Raw genomic sequence first — 17,879 nt, forward strand, 5'->3', positions numbered from 1 at the left:
ACACAGTCAGCCTATGTAAAGGCCTTTCCTTCCAGGGAAGCTCTTAAGATAAAACAAAGATCTCCTGCAGCCAGGAGATCCTCTCAGGGGCCAAATACTGTCTAGGAGTGTGTTCTTTCCTTAGTCCAGCAGCCATTTAAATACTCATCTTAATTCTACTTCTTAATGTTAGTCATTTTGTATGGACACATAAGAGATACATTAAGCCTATTGGGTGGCTCTCCTGGGGACATCTCGCTATAAATTCCAGACTACAGTGCTCAGGTCAAATTAGTCTTTCCTAACCCTAGCAGGGTCCTAATCCAGTTGTTACTCTTTGGATCATGACAGAATTTGTCCATGACCATGCCTTGACCTGGCCTGTTTTGATGCCAGAGTAGCTCATAGCTTGCCCTGGGTCCATCCAGTCCCTTGTCGGGATCCTGCTTTTGGGATGCTAGGAACTAAGGGCAACTGAAGTTTAAGTCAAGTAAATATGAGAGATGCCTAGGGGTAAATATTATTCAGCGTCAACTCCCAACTTACAAAAGCAAAGCATTAACTGTTTTCCTGTGTCTGTACAAAAAAAGGATATTGCTCTGAAGTAAACTATGCAAAGGACAAAAGGAAAGGAGCAAAGCAATATTTACAAAATCAGAGATTTCTGAGGAATTTGCTTTACAAGTCATTTTACAAGTCACTGCTTAGGGGAAATGAGTGAATGACGACAGGCGATAGGAACAAAGGAGAGTTATAGATGAGTACAAGGAAATGGGAGTGTTTCTGGAACACTGGGATGGATGTTACAGAGTAAATCCAAGATCCTTGTGGAGGAGAAAGGCCAGTGGAGAAATGGCAAACCAATAACAAGCCTAAAATGTTTAGAACTATGATCCAACAGGGCAGTGGAAATTGTTGAAGCTGGAAATAAAGTGCTGAGACCAGACCATAGACTAAATATTTAATCTGAAATATACTTTTTCTAAGTAAGCCATAGTAAATTTTGAATTATTTTAGTATAACTGGATTTGATCTTATGAAAAACCTTACAAGAAGATTGTAGCATCTCTTTTCAGGGAACTTGCTGTATAATAAGTAAATATTAAATAGTTTGAAAGTTAACTTTTTTCTACATTCGATATATTTTTTAAAAAATTTATTTTTTTATTGAATTACCATGTTGAAAGTTACAAAGCTTTAAGGCTTAAGTCTCAGTTACATAATGCTCAAACACCCATCCCTCCACCAGTGCTTGTATTCCACCACCAAGAACCACAGTAAACCTCCCACCCCACCCCGCCCTGCCCCCCGGTCCCCCACCCCATCTGTGTTGTTGGTAAGTTACACTTTACTTTCTTTTTACCTGATTGCATACAACAACAACAACAACAACAACGAAAACCTCACTATTATTGTTTGGAGTTTCCCCCGCCCAGAGTCGGACCTGCTGGAAAGGAAACATTTTTCCTTTCCCATTTTTTGATGGGGTTGGATAATTTTTTTTCACCCCATTTTTTGATGGGGTTGGATAATTTGTTTTCCACTGCTGTGATTGAGGAGATATGAGGTCATGTGGCCACAGTAGCTGCTGTGAGGTTCTAGATTTCTGTATTTTAGTATTTTAGTGACTAAGTCCAGATGGCTTTCTGCCAGAAGTTGCATCTTTGCTAGATCGTACCTCTCTGCTACTTTATATTCCACATATGAGTGCAATCTTTCTGTATCTGTCTCTTTCTTTCTGACTCATTTCACTCAACATGATACTTTCCATGTTGATCCACTTACATGCAAATTTCATGACTTCATGCTTTCTAACCGCTGCATAGTATTCCATTGTGTAGATGTACCAAAGTTTTTTTAGCCAGTCATCTGTTCTCGGGCATTTGTTTTTTTTCCAGATTCTGGCTATTGTAAACTGTGCTGCGATAAACATACAGGTGCAGATGTCATTTTGACTGTATTTTTTTGCTTCTCCAGGGTATATTCCCAGGAGTGGTATTGCTGGGTCAAATGGTAGCTCAATTTCTAATTTTTTGAGAATCGACCATATTGTTTTCCAGAAGGGCTAAACCAGTCGACATTCCCACCAGCAGTGTAGGAGGGTTCCTTTCTCCCCGCATCCACGCCAACAGCGGTTGTTTTTGTTCTTTGGGATGTGAGCCAGTCTCTGCGGTGTGAGGTGGTATCTCATAGTTGTTTTGATCTGCATTTCCCTGATGATTAGTGATGAAGAGCATTTTTTCATGTGCCTTTTAGCCATTCGTATTTCTTCCTTGAGAAAGTTTCTGTTCATTTCTTCACCCCATTTTTTGATGGGGTTGGGTGTTTTCTTTTTGTAGAGGTCAACCAGTACTTTATATACCCTTGTTATTAATCCTTTATTGGATGGGTACTCGGTGAATATCCTTTCCCATTCTGTAGATTCCCTTTGAATTCTGGTCACTGTGTCTTTTGCGGTGCAGAAGCTTTCGATATTTAGTAATTATTAACTTCTTATAGCATTACAGGTTCTACTCCAACTCATATGTATTCATCATCTCATTAAATCTTTCCAAGGATATATGAAATATTCTCTAATGATCCTTATCTTACAGTTAAAGAACACAAACACTAGAGTTTGTGTAAATTGCCCCGACTCACATTATGAGCAAGATCATAAATTTAAACTCGGGTTTTTTGGGTCCACATCAGTAGTGTTCACCGCCAAGGCATGGATCTTTATTCTTGGCTTCCCCTTAGAGTAGTCAGGGGACTTAGAATTTCTAGGAGCAGAATCTTGGCATCCATATATTATAAACATTCCACCAAGTGATTTCAAAGTTCAGAGTGGAGAGTGGTCTACCAAACCAAACTACATCATCACTTTAACGTACACTGAATTGCTAAAGCGTCTACTACCAACTCAGTTCCAAAGAGAACAAACGTACTAAATAGTAAAATCACAAACTATAAAGCCTTTCAGTGCTTTTATCCAGTTTTGTTCTTACAAAGGAGATCTATGTTCATCCTCTTGAAGACTGGGTAGCAGCACTAAAGCAAAATCAAAGAAGGTAGGGGTAAAAAAAAAAGGAAGAGGTGACAGAGGTGTATCTCAATCGGAAGAAGAGAGTAGTTGAAATTGGGGTTGTTGGAGTAATAAGACACTCTCTACTGATGAGTGGGCTGTACTATCAAAGGCACATTTGCCGAATGTTTCCCTTTCCGTAATGGTACAAAGACTCCCTTGCCATTACAAAGCACTTTTCTTCTTGGCAGATTGAAGAATGCTTTACCAACTAAATGCATCCCGGCAATATTCAGAGCTTAGGTCCAACATAATCATAAGTTGCCTTGTTATTGCAGAGGGAGCAGCCCCATTTAATAACATATTAAATGCATTATTCATTTATGTAACTCAGACCCAGGGACAGCTGCTGAGATGAAAATAGAACCATTCTGTAATGCACAAAGCAGGTGTGTGCTTACTTGAGTAAATGAACTCTGTATTTCTGCACAATTTTCTTCTAAATTCTAGGGACAGGTCTGGTAGATGTAATGTGATGCCAGTTTTACCCAGGAAATAAATTGGTTTCAAAATGATTTTTAATGAGCTCTAAGAAAAATTACCAACAATGTTCTTTGTGGCCGAATCCCAAGGGGGGTCAGTGGGGTGGGCGTTGTGCTTTGGATTTAAGCAGAACTCCCTTTGCTGCAGGATTCTGGAATGCCTGGGGCAATGGTTGGCCAGAACAGCACAAACAAAAGGAATGTTCTTCAGCCAGCAGAGGCTGCCATTGTGATGGGGGTGGGGCGGTGTTCCATACCTCAGTAGCTGCTTACTAAAGCAGAGCCACAAGTCTCTTTGGATGTTAAGCCATTAAAAATCACAACCTGCCTTTACTTTGCATACTTGCTTATCTCTGCACACACAGGGGGCTTCTGAGGCCCAGCAGAACTCATTGGCTGATGTAATTGCAACAAGGGTTGCAGGTCATTTTTCTTGTTTCCTTTGCTAGCACCAGAATGCCATCATTCTCTGTCTGCCCTTTTCTATGCGCCATTACTTTCATTTTAATCCACATACACTCTCTTTGTCTCTCTTTCTCTCTATGTCTCTCTCTGTCCCTGCCTGTCTGTCTCTTTCTGTGTCACTATCTCTCTGTCCCAGTCTTCTATCTGTCTCTCTCTGTGTTACTATCTCTGCCCCCCCTTCTCTCTCTGTCTCTCTCTGTCTCTGTCTCTGTCTCTGTCTCTGTCTCTGTCTCTCTGTCTCTGTCTCTCTCTCTCTCTCTCTCTCTCTCTCTCTCTCTCTCTCTCTCTCTCTCTCTCTCTCTCTCTCCCCCACACACCCTTCTCTCTCATGCTGGTGATCAATTCAGGTTTATGCATGCAAGAAATGCACTTTATCATTAAAACATATCCCTCACCTGACCTACAATGGATTTTAACAAACATCACATATGATGATGTTGAAAATGCTCAGATAAAAATGACCAATCAGGACCAGAGAGATAGTCCAGTGAGTAAGCCACTTGCCTTGCATGCAGCCTACCTAAGGTCAGTCCTCAGAACCACAAAAAAGATTCTCTGAGCCTAAGAAGTGATCCCTGAATGCAGAATCTGGAGTAACCCCTGAGCCCTAATGGGTGTGGCGCAAAAACAGAAAGAAGGAAGTGAAGGAGAAGGGATGGGAGGGGCAAATCAGAATAGGATGGGATTTTAGTCAGGTGCAGACTTTAACAAGTCCTGTGATATGCTAGGTCCACCCTTTGGAGGCTGAATTATGAGAAGAAGCAGGAATTTCAAGAATTTTTATCCATACAGCTCAAGTTGTTTTTCTTTTAAAACAGGCCTTAGAGAGATATGGAAGAGTAGTTGTAATGACTGTTATGTAGATATTTCAACAGTTGAGCTGGAATAATTATCCTGATGTGGACTTCCCTGTTGCCATGGTGCTCAGGGCTTGCTCCTGGCTCTGCATTGTGGGTCTGGAGTGAAAGAGCACCTGTAGGAGCTGGAAGTTTTAGTCACATGCAAGAATTAAAATCGTACTAGGCATAAATGATTCCTATCAAGTAAACCCTACAGCTTTCTTTATAAGTTTGGAAGACAAATGATCATATTCAATTGATAGAGACAAAACATATGTTTACCATGCAGTGGAAAACAGTGGATGAATTCTGAAAACATGGAATAGTTTTGAGAAAACTAGTTAACATCTGCACTTATATAATTGGGAACAATAACTTTGTCATAAAAAGATTTCAAAAATAAACAAGGTAATACATGGTAAGAATTTTATACAAGGGAAGCTTTTATTCCTTGTTTACTTTCTTTAAAAATGACAAAGTCGTATTCCATTATTCTGAGTCATTAAAAAATATACCACATTTTCTTTATCCGTTCATCCATCAATATTCATTTAGGTTGTGACAACATGGATGGATCTTGAGAGCAGTTTGATAAATGAAATGTCAGATGGAGAAAGACAAATTCTGTATGATTTCATTCATAGATAAAAGACAAAGAAAAGTAATGAACAAATAAATTGAAACAAAAATAAACTCAGACTTTAAGACCAAAATGTGTGCTTTCTCAGAGCACTGTCCCTGAAGCCTTTTTAAGGGGAGGTTCAAGTAACTTAATATAACTACTCGTGAAATATTAGGTATAAACTAGCAATTTTGAATAGTTTGCTTCATCACTAAGCCACATTCCTGACCCCACAATAATTCTTCAAATCCTGAATCGTATAACCTGTGAAATATCCCCACTATTATCTACAGGTGTCTGTTTAGCTATAACATCAGCTCAGTGAGGCTAAGGACCTTGTCTTCTCTTGCTGTACATGTCCCACAGCTCCAAAGTGAACTGATTGATAGATTGACTACATGAATAAAAGAACAAAAGTAAAATAATAATGGGTACCACGTGTGCCTATGATGACTTACTTCACGAGTACTTTGAATACATTCATGCAGGTCCTTAGAGCAGCATGAAATGTCATTACGCCTGACCCTCAGGACCAGGCAACAGGTCCTGCCTCGGGAAGGATTTGGGAATGATCTGAATGACAATGAGCTGGATGCCATCTTGAGCTTTTCTCCACTTAGGTACCGGAAGGTGGTTTCTAATAACTGCACTGATGGAGTGAGAGAGCAATATACTGCCAAACCCCAAAAGTGTCCAGGCAAGGCCCCTCGGGGGCTCCGGATTGTCACTGCTGATGGGAAGCTGACAGCAGAACAAGGACATAATGTCACGCTTATGGTGCAACTGGAAGAGGTAGGATTGATTCTTGCCTTCCACTAACCTTCCAGATCCAGGGAATCTACTGAAATATCCTTCGGTTTGGTGTTTGGATGGGCTTGGGCTGCATACGTATCAGAGTCCATTGGCTGCTCCTGGCTCTGTATCCAGGGGTTGATCTTAACAGAGTTCTGGGATGCAAGCAGCACTGAGGATTGAACCCAGGGCATGCAAAGCCTGCACTGTGGCCCCTGAGGTATCTCCCTAATGCCTAAATTTATTTGTATTAATTATAAAGCTTGAGCAAAAGCGCATCGGATAGGGTATTTGCCTTGCACACAGCCAACCCGAGTTCAATTCCTCCGCCCCTCTCGGAGAGCCCGGTAAGCTACAGAGAGTATCTCCCCCGCATGGCAGAGCCTGGCAAGCTACCTGTGGCATATTCCATATTCCAAAACCAGTAACAAGTCTCCCAATGAGATGTTACTGGTGCCCACTCGAGCAAATTGATGAGAACCGGATGTCAGTGATGACAGTGATCATTCATTTTCTATTGTACTTTGTGTTTTGTTGGGTGGTATCATGTTATCTTTCCTAACATCTTGCTTCTATTTTCATGCCGCTGCAAATAGTTCTTCACCTCTACTTAAATAATTCACTTCTTAGGACTTCTGTTTGGATTGAACAACACCTTATAAGCATTTTTAGCATTTTTTTTCTCAGATTATGGTAATGATATTCCTTGAATAATGCCACACACCCACATACTGGATCAACTTGAAAAATGCTAATGTTTTCTTTCTTTCAACCTGGAGACTCTGCTTTTGTTTTCTAAAGGCACCATGCTGGTCATGCAGACAGCACCAAGACCAATACAAATGTAATTGAATAGAATATATTTGGCAATTTGGAGTTTATAATTTTTGTAGCACCTTAGAAAATCAGTACATGCATCAATTATTATTTGTCAAATTATGGTTTTTGTAAATTTTTGAGTAGAGGGTGGATAAGATGAAATCTGTACTCTGTATCTTAGAATACACCTGGGGATTTTTGTCATCTTATAAAAGAGATCCGGAGCAATAGCACAGTGGGTAGGGTATTTGCCTTGCATGCAGACGACCCGGGTTTGATTTCTCCATCTCTGTTGGAGAGCCCAGCAAGCTACCGAAAATATCTCGCCCGCATGGCAGGGCCTGGCAAGCTACCTGTGGCATATTCCATATGCCAAAATCAGTAACAAGAAGTCTCACAATGGAGACATTACTGGTGCCCGATCAAGCAAATCATAAATTTCTATTAATATATACTAGGCATTGTTCACGTAAAAACAAAAATGGAAGTGTAAAGTCAAAAGGAAAAGAGGCCTGGGATTATTACTTAAAGAGGAAAAGAAAAAATGATGAAGATTTTGTTGTCAGCTTTCATTAAATTTATTAGCACTTTCATTCCAGTAGCAATAACTATATTATAATGAATTTGAAACTGGTTCTGTTGAGAATTATACTTCTGGTTCAAACTAACAACTGATGTTTTAACCTAATATTCCTCTTTTACCCTTACGAGACAATGTCTCTTTTCAGACTATCATTTTTAAATACCCTGGAATACCTCCCAAAATTTTTCTGTTGAAACTTGAATAATACAGGCCAATGTTAGCCAGCTGGAGTTACTAGAAATTCACAAAAAATAAAAGTTTGGGGGAATTCTGCCTGAAACTATGATAGACTAGCTTGCAGCAAACTAAACATGGGTGTATGTACTGAGGGTAAGAGTGAAACAGAAAAGAAGAAAGATAGAACAGAGGAGAAAGCCATCAAGAGGTTTTTAGATGCACAGTTCTTTTCTTGGGACTTGGGAAACTCACTGTGTCTTTCCCCACAGGGACTTTGCCATCACACTGTGTAAGAGGTCAGATTGCCAAGTTCCTATAAGTGGCCAGTCAGAACATGTTCAATTAACAGCTGTTAGTGAACTCAAAAGATAAAACACCTTCGGAGCTAACAAGATAGCTAGAACAGCAAACCCAAAGAGTAGGAACGTCTTGAGAAATAGCGCAATATCTGTTTCATGTGCATTCCCCTCATAATTTCTTTGATATCTTGAGTGATAGATAGAAGGAAAATAATGACTGGCAGAATAATCAATTATGTGTTGGGTTTTGTTGTTGTTGTTATTTAGTTGTTACTTGATTGTTATTTCATTGTTATTTGGACTGGAGCAATAGCACAGTGGGTAAGGCGTTTGCCTTGCACATGGCCGACCCAGGTTCAATTCCTCCATCCCTCTCGGAGAGCCTGGCAAGCTACCAAGAGTATCCTTCCCTTCAGGGCAGTGCCTAGCAAGCTCCCCATGGCGTATTCGATATGCCAAAAACAGTACAGCAAGTCTCACAATGGAGTCATTACTGGTGCCCGCTTGAGCAAATCAATGAACAACTGGACGACAGTGCTACAGTGCTACAGTGTTATTCAATTGTTGTTTGTTTGGTGAGTGTATGTGTGTGTGTGTGTGTGTGTGTGTGTGTGCGCGCACACACACACGGGGGTCTCTCAAGCGTGATCAGGGGTTTCAGAGAACTCCATATCAATCGTCAGTTTTGCCAGCTCATGGGCCTGAGGGTGTAAGACTGCAATGCCAGGGATATCCGGGGGCCTCCCAGATGGTGCTGGAGGCTTCGAAGGCTGCACCCACATTGACCAGGGGACTTTTTGGTACCTGAAATTGAACCTGGGTCTGATGCATGCCAGATATGCATCCTAACCGCTGAACTATCTCCCAGCCTCTTTGTGTAGTTTTAAAAACTATTACATATTGAGTAGATAAAAAATTTACACTCAGGAAATAACAAGAATGAAAAACCTGGTGAACAGCACATGGCTCTGCTCTGAAAGCTTCTGGAAAGCTCTATCCTACGAGTGAGGGGGTAAAGGATGAAGCCATGTCCTTTAAACCCTGAAATTATTTTCAGGTCTAAATGGTTTATAATAACCTATAACAACATTAAATATTCATGACAAGGTAAAACACATTTTAGAGGAAGATAATATAAATCAATGACCTTACCTATTTTTCATGTAAATGCTAACTATTTAACTAAGGTATATTAAGAAATGCAATCAAGATAGAAATTGAAAAAAAAAACACAGTTGTCTTAGTATGTTCATAAATGTGGAAGATAGAATACTTAATCATATAAAAGTTTATAGCTTTAATCCTTCAGAGGCAATAATTAAATGGAAGTTGTAGATATGAGGATGTATCCACTGAAATAAAGAATTAAAGTAGTTTTGCAACAAATTGGATCCAGATTAATATAGGATCAATAAATTGCAAAAACTAGTAGGAAATGTACCATTTGGAGAGTAAGAGGAATAGCGTAAGATGTAGAACAGGGATGGGTAATAATTGATAAATTGAAGATGGTTGAAAGAGCTAATACATATGTAATTGTAGTCCTAGAAGAGAAGGAAACATTTTTGGAGAAACAATGAGAATTTTTCAAGACTGACTAAGGAGATCAGCATGTCAGCCCACAGATTCAAGCAAACTACAAGTGATGTGTCTGTAAAGAAAAAACACACTAGGTATTATATTCAAACTACTAAAACCAAAACCAAAAATTTTGAAAGCAGCATAGAATAAAATGAAATGACATCTTTGAAGTTCTGGGGGAAGAAACATGAAAGTAAAGTAAAGCCATTTTTCAGAGAACCAAAAACTGAGATGAGTAATATAAGCAGATTTCTGTAAAAAGAAACATTGTCAGTTACTGTTCAGGCAAAAAGAACATTACCTAAGGCAAAAGCACAAAAATAATGGAAATAATAAAGAGTAATATGGAGGGTACATGAGGGAGCTAATTTATAATTTTGTCATTCAATAGTGATACTTGTGGGCCTTAAAATATTTGTAAATCAAAATTTATAACAACAATAAAATAAACTATGGGGATAATTAAGTAGAAGTTATTTAATTATTTTAAATATCAGAAAGAGATGGTAGTGATAACTATATTAGGCACCAACTTATTTGTAACATATTTTAATATCTACAATGACAATTTAAATAATAGTAAAAGGATATTGATATGGGAATTAGAATGATATTCCAAGTGCCTCATTGATCTAAAATAAGGCAAGAAAGAAAAAAATAGGAATTTACATGCTGCAAAAGAGACAAATGAACAAATATTAAAATTATAGATATAAACCTAAATATATGTCTCACATGAAGCAATGATTTTTTGTGACTTGCTTAAAAAAATCAGTGATTAATGCAAGGTCTTAAATATATATCCACATTTTTTATTTAGCTTTCACATTGAAATCAATGATCTATCTTTACTAAAATTATTTCAGGCAGAGTTCAAGATATATGACTCCATATGTGCGTGGAATTGACCCACCATGTTCTCAAACTAAATTTCCATTAGCATTGCTCCTTATCAATTGATCATATAAGTCTGACTTTTCTAGACTGTTTTGTTCCATTGTCTTGATTTCCAAGTTTTGGGAGTCCAGGTGCCACTCACCGTGATCAAGCAAAACACATACTCTATCACTGACCTACATCCCAGGCCTAGTCTGCATTTCAAATCAATGTCAATTACTAATTTCAAATGCATTTTAGTTACTATAAATTTCACGTGGGTTTTACTATTTGGTCACATGTAACTTCCAAAGAATTTGAAAGCCATATTTGTAGGTATTTATACATATAAATGTTTTTACAAATTATACTCAGAAAACAGAACAGAGAAATCTATTTGTTTTTAATAGTGCTTCTTATAAACACGTTTAGAAAAAAAAATTTTAAAAGAACTGAATAAAAGGAGGAACTACTATGATTATTGGTTGGAAGAGGTAGTATTATGAAAAGATGTCAATTAGCCATATGTTTATCTTAGATTTAAGATAATCCCTATAGAAATAGAAATCCAATGTATTTTTGTAGTAGGTCAAAATTTATAAGATGAGCCTAAAATTAATAAGAAAAAAGAAAGGGTTCAAGAATAGGAAGGAAAATCTAAAATATAATTTTAAAAAATAAATTGCTTTTATTACCAGATATCAAGGTTTATTATAATAGAACTATAATAATTAAAAAGGTGTAGTAATTATATATGTGTGTACATACAAGGATCTCTTAGAAAAAAATGACTGGAGTAAAAACACATATCCATATCCATATGCCCACTTTATTTATTTGTGATAAATTAGCTATTGAAATATAGAAAACAAATTACAATTGTTTCAGTGAATATTCTTTTGGAAGCACATTAATCTTGACTTTTCAATAATATCCCAAGATAATTCTAACTGTAATTCCAATCTAACTTTGAAAGATAAGACGATCAGTATTTGTATTGCAAACCATAATGCCCAAAAGTAGAGAGAGTAAGAAGGAAATTGTCTGTCATAGAGGCAGGGGATGAGGCGGAGTGAGGGTGGTGGGAGGGATACTGGGGACGTTGATGGTGGAAAATATACATTGGTGGAGGGATTGGTATTTAATCATTGTATGACTGAAACTCAATCATGAAAGTTTTGTAATTGTCTCTCACAGTGATTCAATAAAAAATTAATTAATTAATAAAATAAAATAAAAATAGATGCATATGAATTGGAGTAGAAGTAGTTTATACATTGAAATTCAAGACTGTAGACATTTTTTTCTGTGTTCTTATTTATAAAGTGTGGAAAATCAATAAAAACAAGAGAATAGTGAAAAGAAAAAGGAAAACAAAAAGACTATTTTGTGGCCTTGGGTTTAGAAAAATTAAAATTTTTAACCTTTTTAATTTTAATTTTATCTGTAACTCCATTATTTATAAAACTCTTAGTAGTCAAAATCTGGGATACAACCTGGATGTCAAAGAACAGACATCTAGATGAAGAAAGTGTGGTGTATGTACTCAATAGAATACTACTCGGCTATAAGAAAAGACAAAAGCTGTTTATAACAAGAAGTTAATTGAAGTTAATCTACTTGCTATGAAGGACAATAAAGTTTAATTAGAATTCATTGGTGCAAGAGAGGTAGTACAAATGCCAAGTTGCTTGCTTTGCAGGTTGTAGAACCTGGGTTCAATTCCCAGTACCAATAAGGCCCCCTGAATATTGTCCAAATGATCCCTGAATGCAGAGCCAGAGGTAAGCCAAGAACATAGTTGGAAATGGCCCGATGGAAAAAAAAAAAAAAACAGCAACAAGTTAGATTGCATGGAAAATAAGCATTTATTCTCTTCAAAAGTTGATACTAAAATTTTAGTTGCAGTAACATTAATGAATTGCATTGCATAGGTTTATCACGATAAATTAACATCTGATATTACTGTGTTCACCGCTAAAAGTCTAATTACAACTTTCTTCACACAGTTGGCCACTTTTAGCTGATTTACTCATTTTCCTTTACGATTACTGGTAATTTGATCTTGCAGTCTAAAGGCTTATTTTTGTTTCATTTTGTTCATTCATCTGTCTTATGTATTTATATGCCACATATGAATGAAATCATATGGTGTTTGTCTTTCTCCATCTGGTTTATTTCATTTAGCATAATACTCTCTAGGTCTCTCCATGATGATACAAATGGCATGATTTTAGCTCCTTCTTCTTCTTTTGTTTGTTATAAGTAAATAGTATTTTATCATGTGCATCATGATAAATTACCCCACATCTCTTTTATTTGGTCATATGTTGATGGGCACTTGGCATTATGAATAATGCTGCAGTAGAAATTGGCGATTGTGAATAGCGTTGCATTGAATATCAGGGGTGCATATATCTCCAGATTAGTGTTTTTAAATTTATCAGTCTAATACCTAGAAGTGGGAGAGCTATCAAATGAAAATTTTCATTGTAAGTATTTTTTTTTTTAGTATTTTGAGAAATCTCCATACATTTTCCATGGTTGTCATGCCAACTTAAATCCCCAGAAATATGTGTTACCTTCTCTCCATATCATTCCTTACACTTGATTTTTTTGTCTTTTAGCTAATAGTCATGGGATAATGATAATCACTGATAATTGTCCTAACATGAAGTTTCCTGATATTGACATAACAAACATATTTTTTTCAAGTACATTTGGCATATCTGTATGTCTTCTCTGGAAACTTTGTTTATTCAGATCATCTGCCAGTTCTTTAACCATGTTGTTTAGTTATTAAATTTTTAAGTTATACTCATACTTTGTTATGCATGACTTGCAAATATATTCTCCATTCAGTTGAATTTTTCTTTGTTTTGAAGAAAACACAGTATCTTTCACTGTGCCAGTATTTTTATTTTGATAGTCCTGTTTGTTGTGTGTTTTTTCGCTTTTGATTCCCTTACCGCTGGATTCAAATCCCCAAATGCTTCTCTAAAGCCAATGTCAAGAAGAATATTCCTATGCTTTCTTCTATGAATTTAGTATATTAGATCTTCCATTCAAATCTTTACTCTATTTTGAACCAATTTTATGCACGTTCGATATTTTTCTAGTTTTATACTTTTGCATTTGGTTGTCCACTTTTCCCAGAACCTTTTGTTGTAGACACTTACTTCTCTTGTATATCTTTGCTTCCTTGTTATGAATTGTTTATGTGAGTTTATTTATGTACTATCAATTCTGTTCCAGTAATGTTTGTATATGTAAGCTTGTATTCTAGCACTGTACAGCTTAGAGGACTGATGCACTGCAGTATAGTTTGAAGGAAGCATTTATTGCATATTTGCTCAAGGATTGGGATAACCATATTGAACACACACACACACAAATGAAGCCATCCCTATAAAAATTCCAGTACCATTCTTTTGACAAAGACAACAAAAGTGAATAAAACTGATTTGTAACTAAAAGAGATCCCAAATAACCAAGAGTTCTCTCAGAGTGAGGGCTGGGGGAGGGGTGGATTAAAAGATGTATTATTAATATCCTCAGCTTCAAAAATTACTCAATTTGGGAAGAATATTTCAATCTTTCTCAGGCCATGGTCCTTTCCCAATTTTGTTTATGTTCTGTGCCCCCTTCCTACTGGTTACCCATCGTGTGTGTGTTGTGCTCCTTTATTGATGTTATTTTTTACCTATGACCTCCAGTAACATTTTAGAGGCAACAGTTGACTCCACTAGTCCCCAGGTGAGTTATCAATGCTTTAGAAGGGAAGAAGGTATTCATAACACATAATTTCAATAAAGGACTCAGATTTAGAAAAATAAATTAATCTTATAAAACAATAAGGAAATGTTAGTAATCCAATATAAAATACAAATAATTTTAAAGTCCTCTTTAGGAAGACATTTAAATAATCAATAAGCATAGAAAAATCTCATCTAACTATAAAGAGATTGAAATTTAACGTATATTGCTATGCACACAGCAGAAAATTTATATTTTAAAAGACTAATATTATTAAATTATGTTGAGAATGGTAGATCACAGATCATGCATATGATAAACTTGGTGTGTAGAATGATAGCCCTACTTTAGAAACTTGTTTGACATGAATTAGTATAGCTAATCACATGCACAACTGATGATCAAAATGTTTATTCCTAAGTATATACTTAGGCCGAGAAGCGGGCTGGAGCTATAGCACGGCGGTTGGGCGTTCGCCTTTCACGCGGCCGACCTGAGTTTGATTCCTCTGCCCCTCTGGAGAGTCCGGCAATTACCAAGAGTATCGAGCCTGAGTGGCAGAGACTGGCAAGCTACCTGTGCGTATTGGATATGCCAAAAACAGTAACAATAAGTCTCTCAATGAGAGACGTTACTGGTGCCCGCTCGAACAAATCGATGAGCAACGGGATGACAGTGACAGTGAAGTATATACTTAACATATATGCATCTTAATATATGTAAAATAATATGTGTAGCATAATTATTCATGAGTGAGATACTGAAGGGGCCAGAGAGGACAGTGGGTAGGGCATTTACCTTGCACATAGTTGACATGGGTTTAGTTCCAGGCACCCTATTATACCGTTCTCTGAGCACTACACGGAGTGATTCCTGAGGAGAGGGCCAGGGGTAAACCCTGAGCATCACTGGGGATGGCCCAAAAATTAAGTAAAAAGAAAAGTTCAGTACTGGAAATAACAAATATCCATGAACAGTATAAAGAAATAAATCTATTAGATTTATAAAATAAAATTCTATCAATAAAAACAAAATTCCATTACACACAAAAATTTAATAAAATTCTTACTCAATATTGAACCATAAACATTTGGCTAAAGTACATGTTTTATGGTTTTACAGAATAAAATTATAAAAATAGAAGAAACTAATTTATGATGATAGTAGTAAGACTCATTAGTAACTTTGAAGATATATGGCAGGAGGATCTTAGAGTTACTAGCGATTTTAAATGCGATTTTAAATTTCTTCATAATTCAGGTTTGTAAGTTAAGTTGTGCAATTAGATTGGTATGCTTTCTTCCTGTACAGATACTTTCTACATGTACAGAGCTTTCTTTGGAATGTTTACTGTTAATGATTTTTAAATTCTATAATCTATACTATTTTGCATTTAGATCTTCATGTAGAAGGATAAATTTTCCTTTATCTAAGCTTATCTACAGATCAAATATATATCACAGTGTCTTTCCCAGAAACCTAAAGAATGTGATCATGATACTCTGATGATCCTCAATTTTTGAAGCCATGGATATTTATTTAGAAGCATTCTTCAGAATAAAGATTTCCTTCCATTTCTAAGAGCATGGTAGCGTAATGTCTGAACAATCACTGTATCACTGTATCACTGTCATCCCATTGTTTATCAATTTATTTGAGTGGGTGCTAGTAACGTCTCCATTCATTCCAGCCCTGAGATTTTAGCAGCCTCACCTTACTCGTCTTTCCCAACAATTGGAGGTTCTTTCAAGGCCAGGGGAATGAGACCTGTTACTGTTACTGTATTTGGCATATCGAATATGCCACGAGGAGCTTGTCAGACTCTTCCATGCGGGCGGGATACTCCTGGTAGCTTGTCAGACTCTCCAGCAAGATGAGTAACACATTAGTCTTCCCAACAACTCAATAAAATGGTGGTTTCCATCCTTGTTTTATGTGGGGTCCCCCCTGCGGGCATCATCCTGTCCCGCAGGGAGGACCCCTCGTGGGGCTAAGGAGGGGACATAACCGAACGAAGAGACGCAGAGCCAGAAGGAGGAGGAGGAGAGAGAGAAGAGAGTTTATTCACAGCAGTTACAATACTTATACCTCTTGGTGGGAGGGGGTGGTATGCATGCTTGGACCCCCACAGGAACAATAGTAAAATGTTGATCAGGCATGGCCGTTGGCTAGTGAGACCAGTGGTGAAATGATAAGATCACAGGAATCCCAAGCAGCCTCCGCTTGACTAGATGATAAGAGCCAAGCTCTGTAAGATGACTCCCTACAGTTTTATAGTTGTGGAAGAAGTCTAAGAGAGGTTAATTAATAATCCCAAGAGCCCACAGCTTCTAACCAGAGTAAGACAGGTCCTGGCTCTTGATATAATATTATGATTGTACAGTTAAACCACTTGACAGCAAAGTTGATATGTTAAGAGGTTAAAAGACCAATACAGGGCATTGGTTATATTAACATATAAAAAAATAAAACTGGTTTTGGAGTGATAGTACAGTTTGTAGGTATTTGCCTTGTACATGGCCAACCTGGGTTCAATCTCCGGCACCTCCTATGGTCTCCCAAGCACCACCAGGAGTGATCCCCAGTTTAGAGCAAGGAGAAAGTCCTGAGCACTGCCAGATGTGGGTCCAAACTGCAGCATAAACAAAAAAAGTAAATAAATAAAAAGGTGGTAGCCAAGGAGGAAAGCCTCTATGCATGCTGGGTTTACAGACAAGGCTCCACCAATCTTTTAGCAAATGGCCCTAATTTTTCCATGATTTTCCTTTCCCTTTCACCACCACACAAAAAAAGGCTCAAGGATATTCTGTAGCTCTATAAAAGGGGGCTCATAAAGCTGAGAATGTAACTCTATGGGAAAGCACATTCTAACATGTATGTCTGAACAAAGGTACCTAAAACTCCTGGTCAGCTGTACCTTTCTATAAAAGATAGAGTATGTTCTCCAGGGTGGGACAGAGGCTAAAATTTCATGTTTCAACTTTGCTTTCCACGTAACAAAGATGGTCAGGCTTCTCAAACTTGGCTGATAGTTATGGAAACAGATTGGGGAAGTTGGTTTAAGATGTGTAAATCCATGCCTTGTGGGCACAAGGATAAAATAACAAGTCAGTTTATTCCACTTGAGTGGTCAAAACTACAACATCAGGGATGAAATCTGCTCTCTGCAGCTGTCCAGACTGCGCACTCTGATGCTTTGTCTCCTGGAGCAGAGTACCAAGATGAAAGAACTGTCTGCATCAGGAGACCCTAGGGATTTCACGTTTGACTGTGGGGTTCTACATTAATGATATATAAGCTGCCCTTACAGAACAGCCTCAGTCTTTTTATTAATCTCTGAATTATGTACATAGGCATAAGTTTGTATAAGATGAGCAAGCAGGATGAGAAGGAAAGTTTCTCTGAGATGCTGGGAAGCACTGAAATTTGATACAACAGTTCAGATACACATTTACCAAAATGATGATTGATGATCCAGTTTGTGAGTGATATCAAGAACTAAATTTTATTTAGGACTTAACCTTACTTTACTGGATACTAACATA

The 17,879-nt window shown here is 37.4% G+C and overlaps 1 protein-coding gene across 5 annotated transcripts in view; it reads left to right on the forward strand.

Moving 5' to 3' along the window:
• The window catches only part of SORCS1 (sortilin related VPS10 domain containing receptor 1), a 580,968-nt gene that overhangs the window by 496,311 nt on the left and 66,778 nt on the right, over positions 1-17,879 (forward strand). For all 5 annotated transcript variants that reach the window (XM_055118868.1, XM_055118867.1, XM_004611935.3 and 2 more), the window contains exon 18: positions 6,072-6,243. In XM_055118868.1, the coding sequence (XP_054974843.1) occupies positions 6,072-6,243 (172 nt within the window). The remainder of the gene's footprint in view (positions 1-6,071; positions 6,244-17,879) is intronic.

Source organism: Sorex araneus, chromosome 11 (genome assembly GCF_027595985.1).
Source record: "Sorex araneus isolate mSorAra2 chromosome 11, mSorAra2.pri, whole genome shotgun sequence".
NCBI classification, from domain to species: domain Eukaryota; kingdom Metazoa; phylum Chordata; class Mammalia; order Eulipotyphla; family Soricidae; genus Sorex; species Sorex araneus.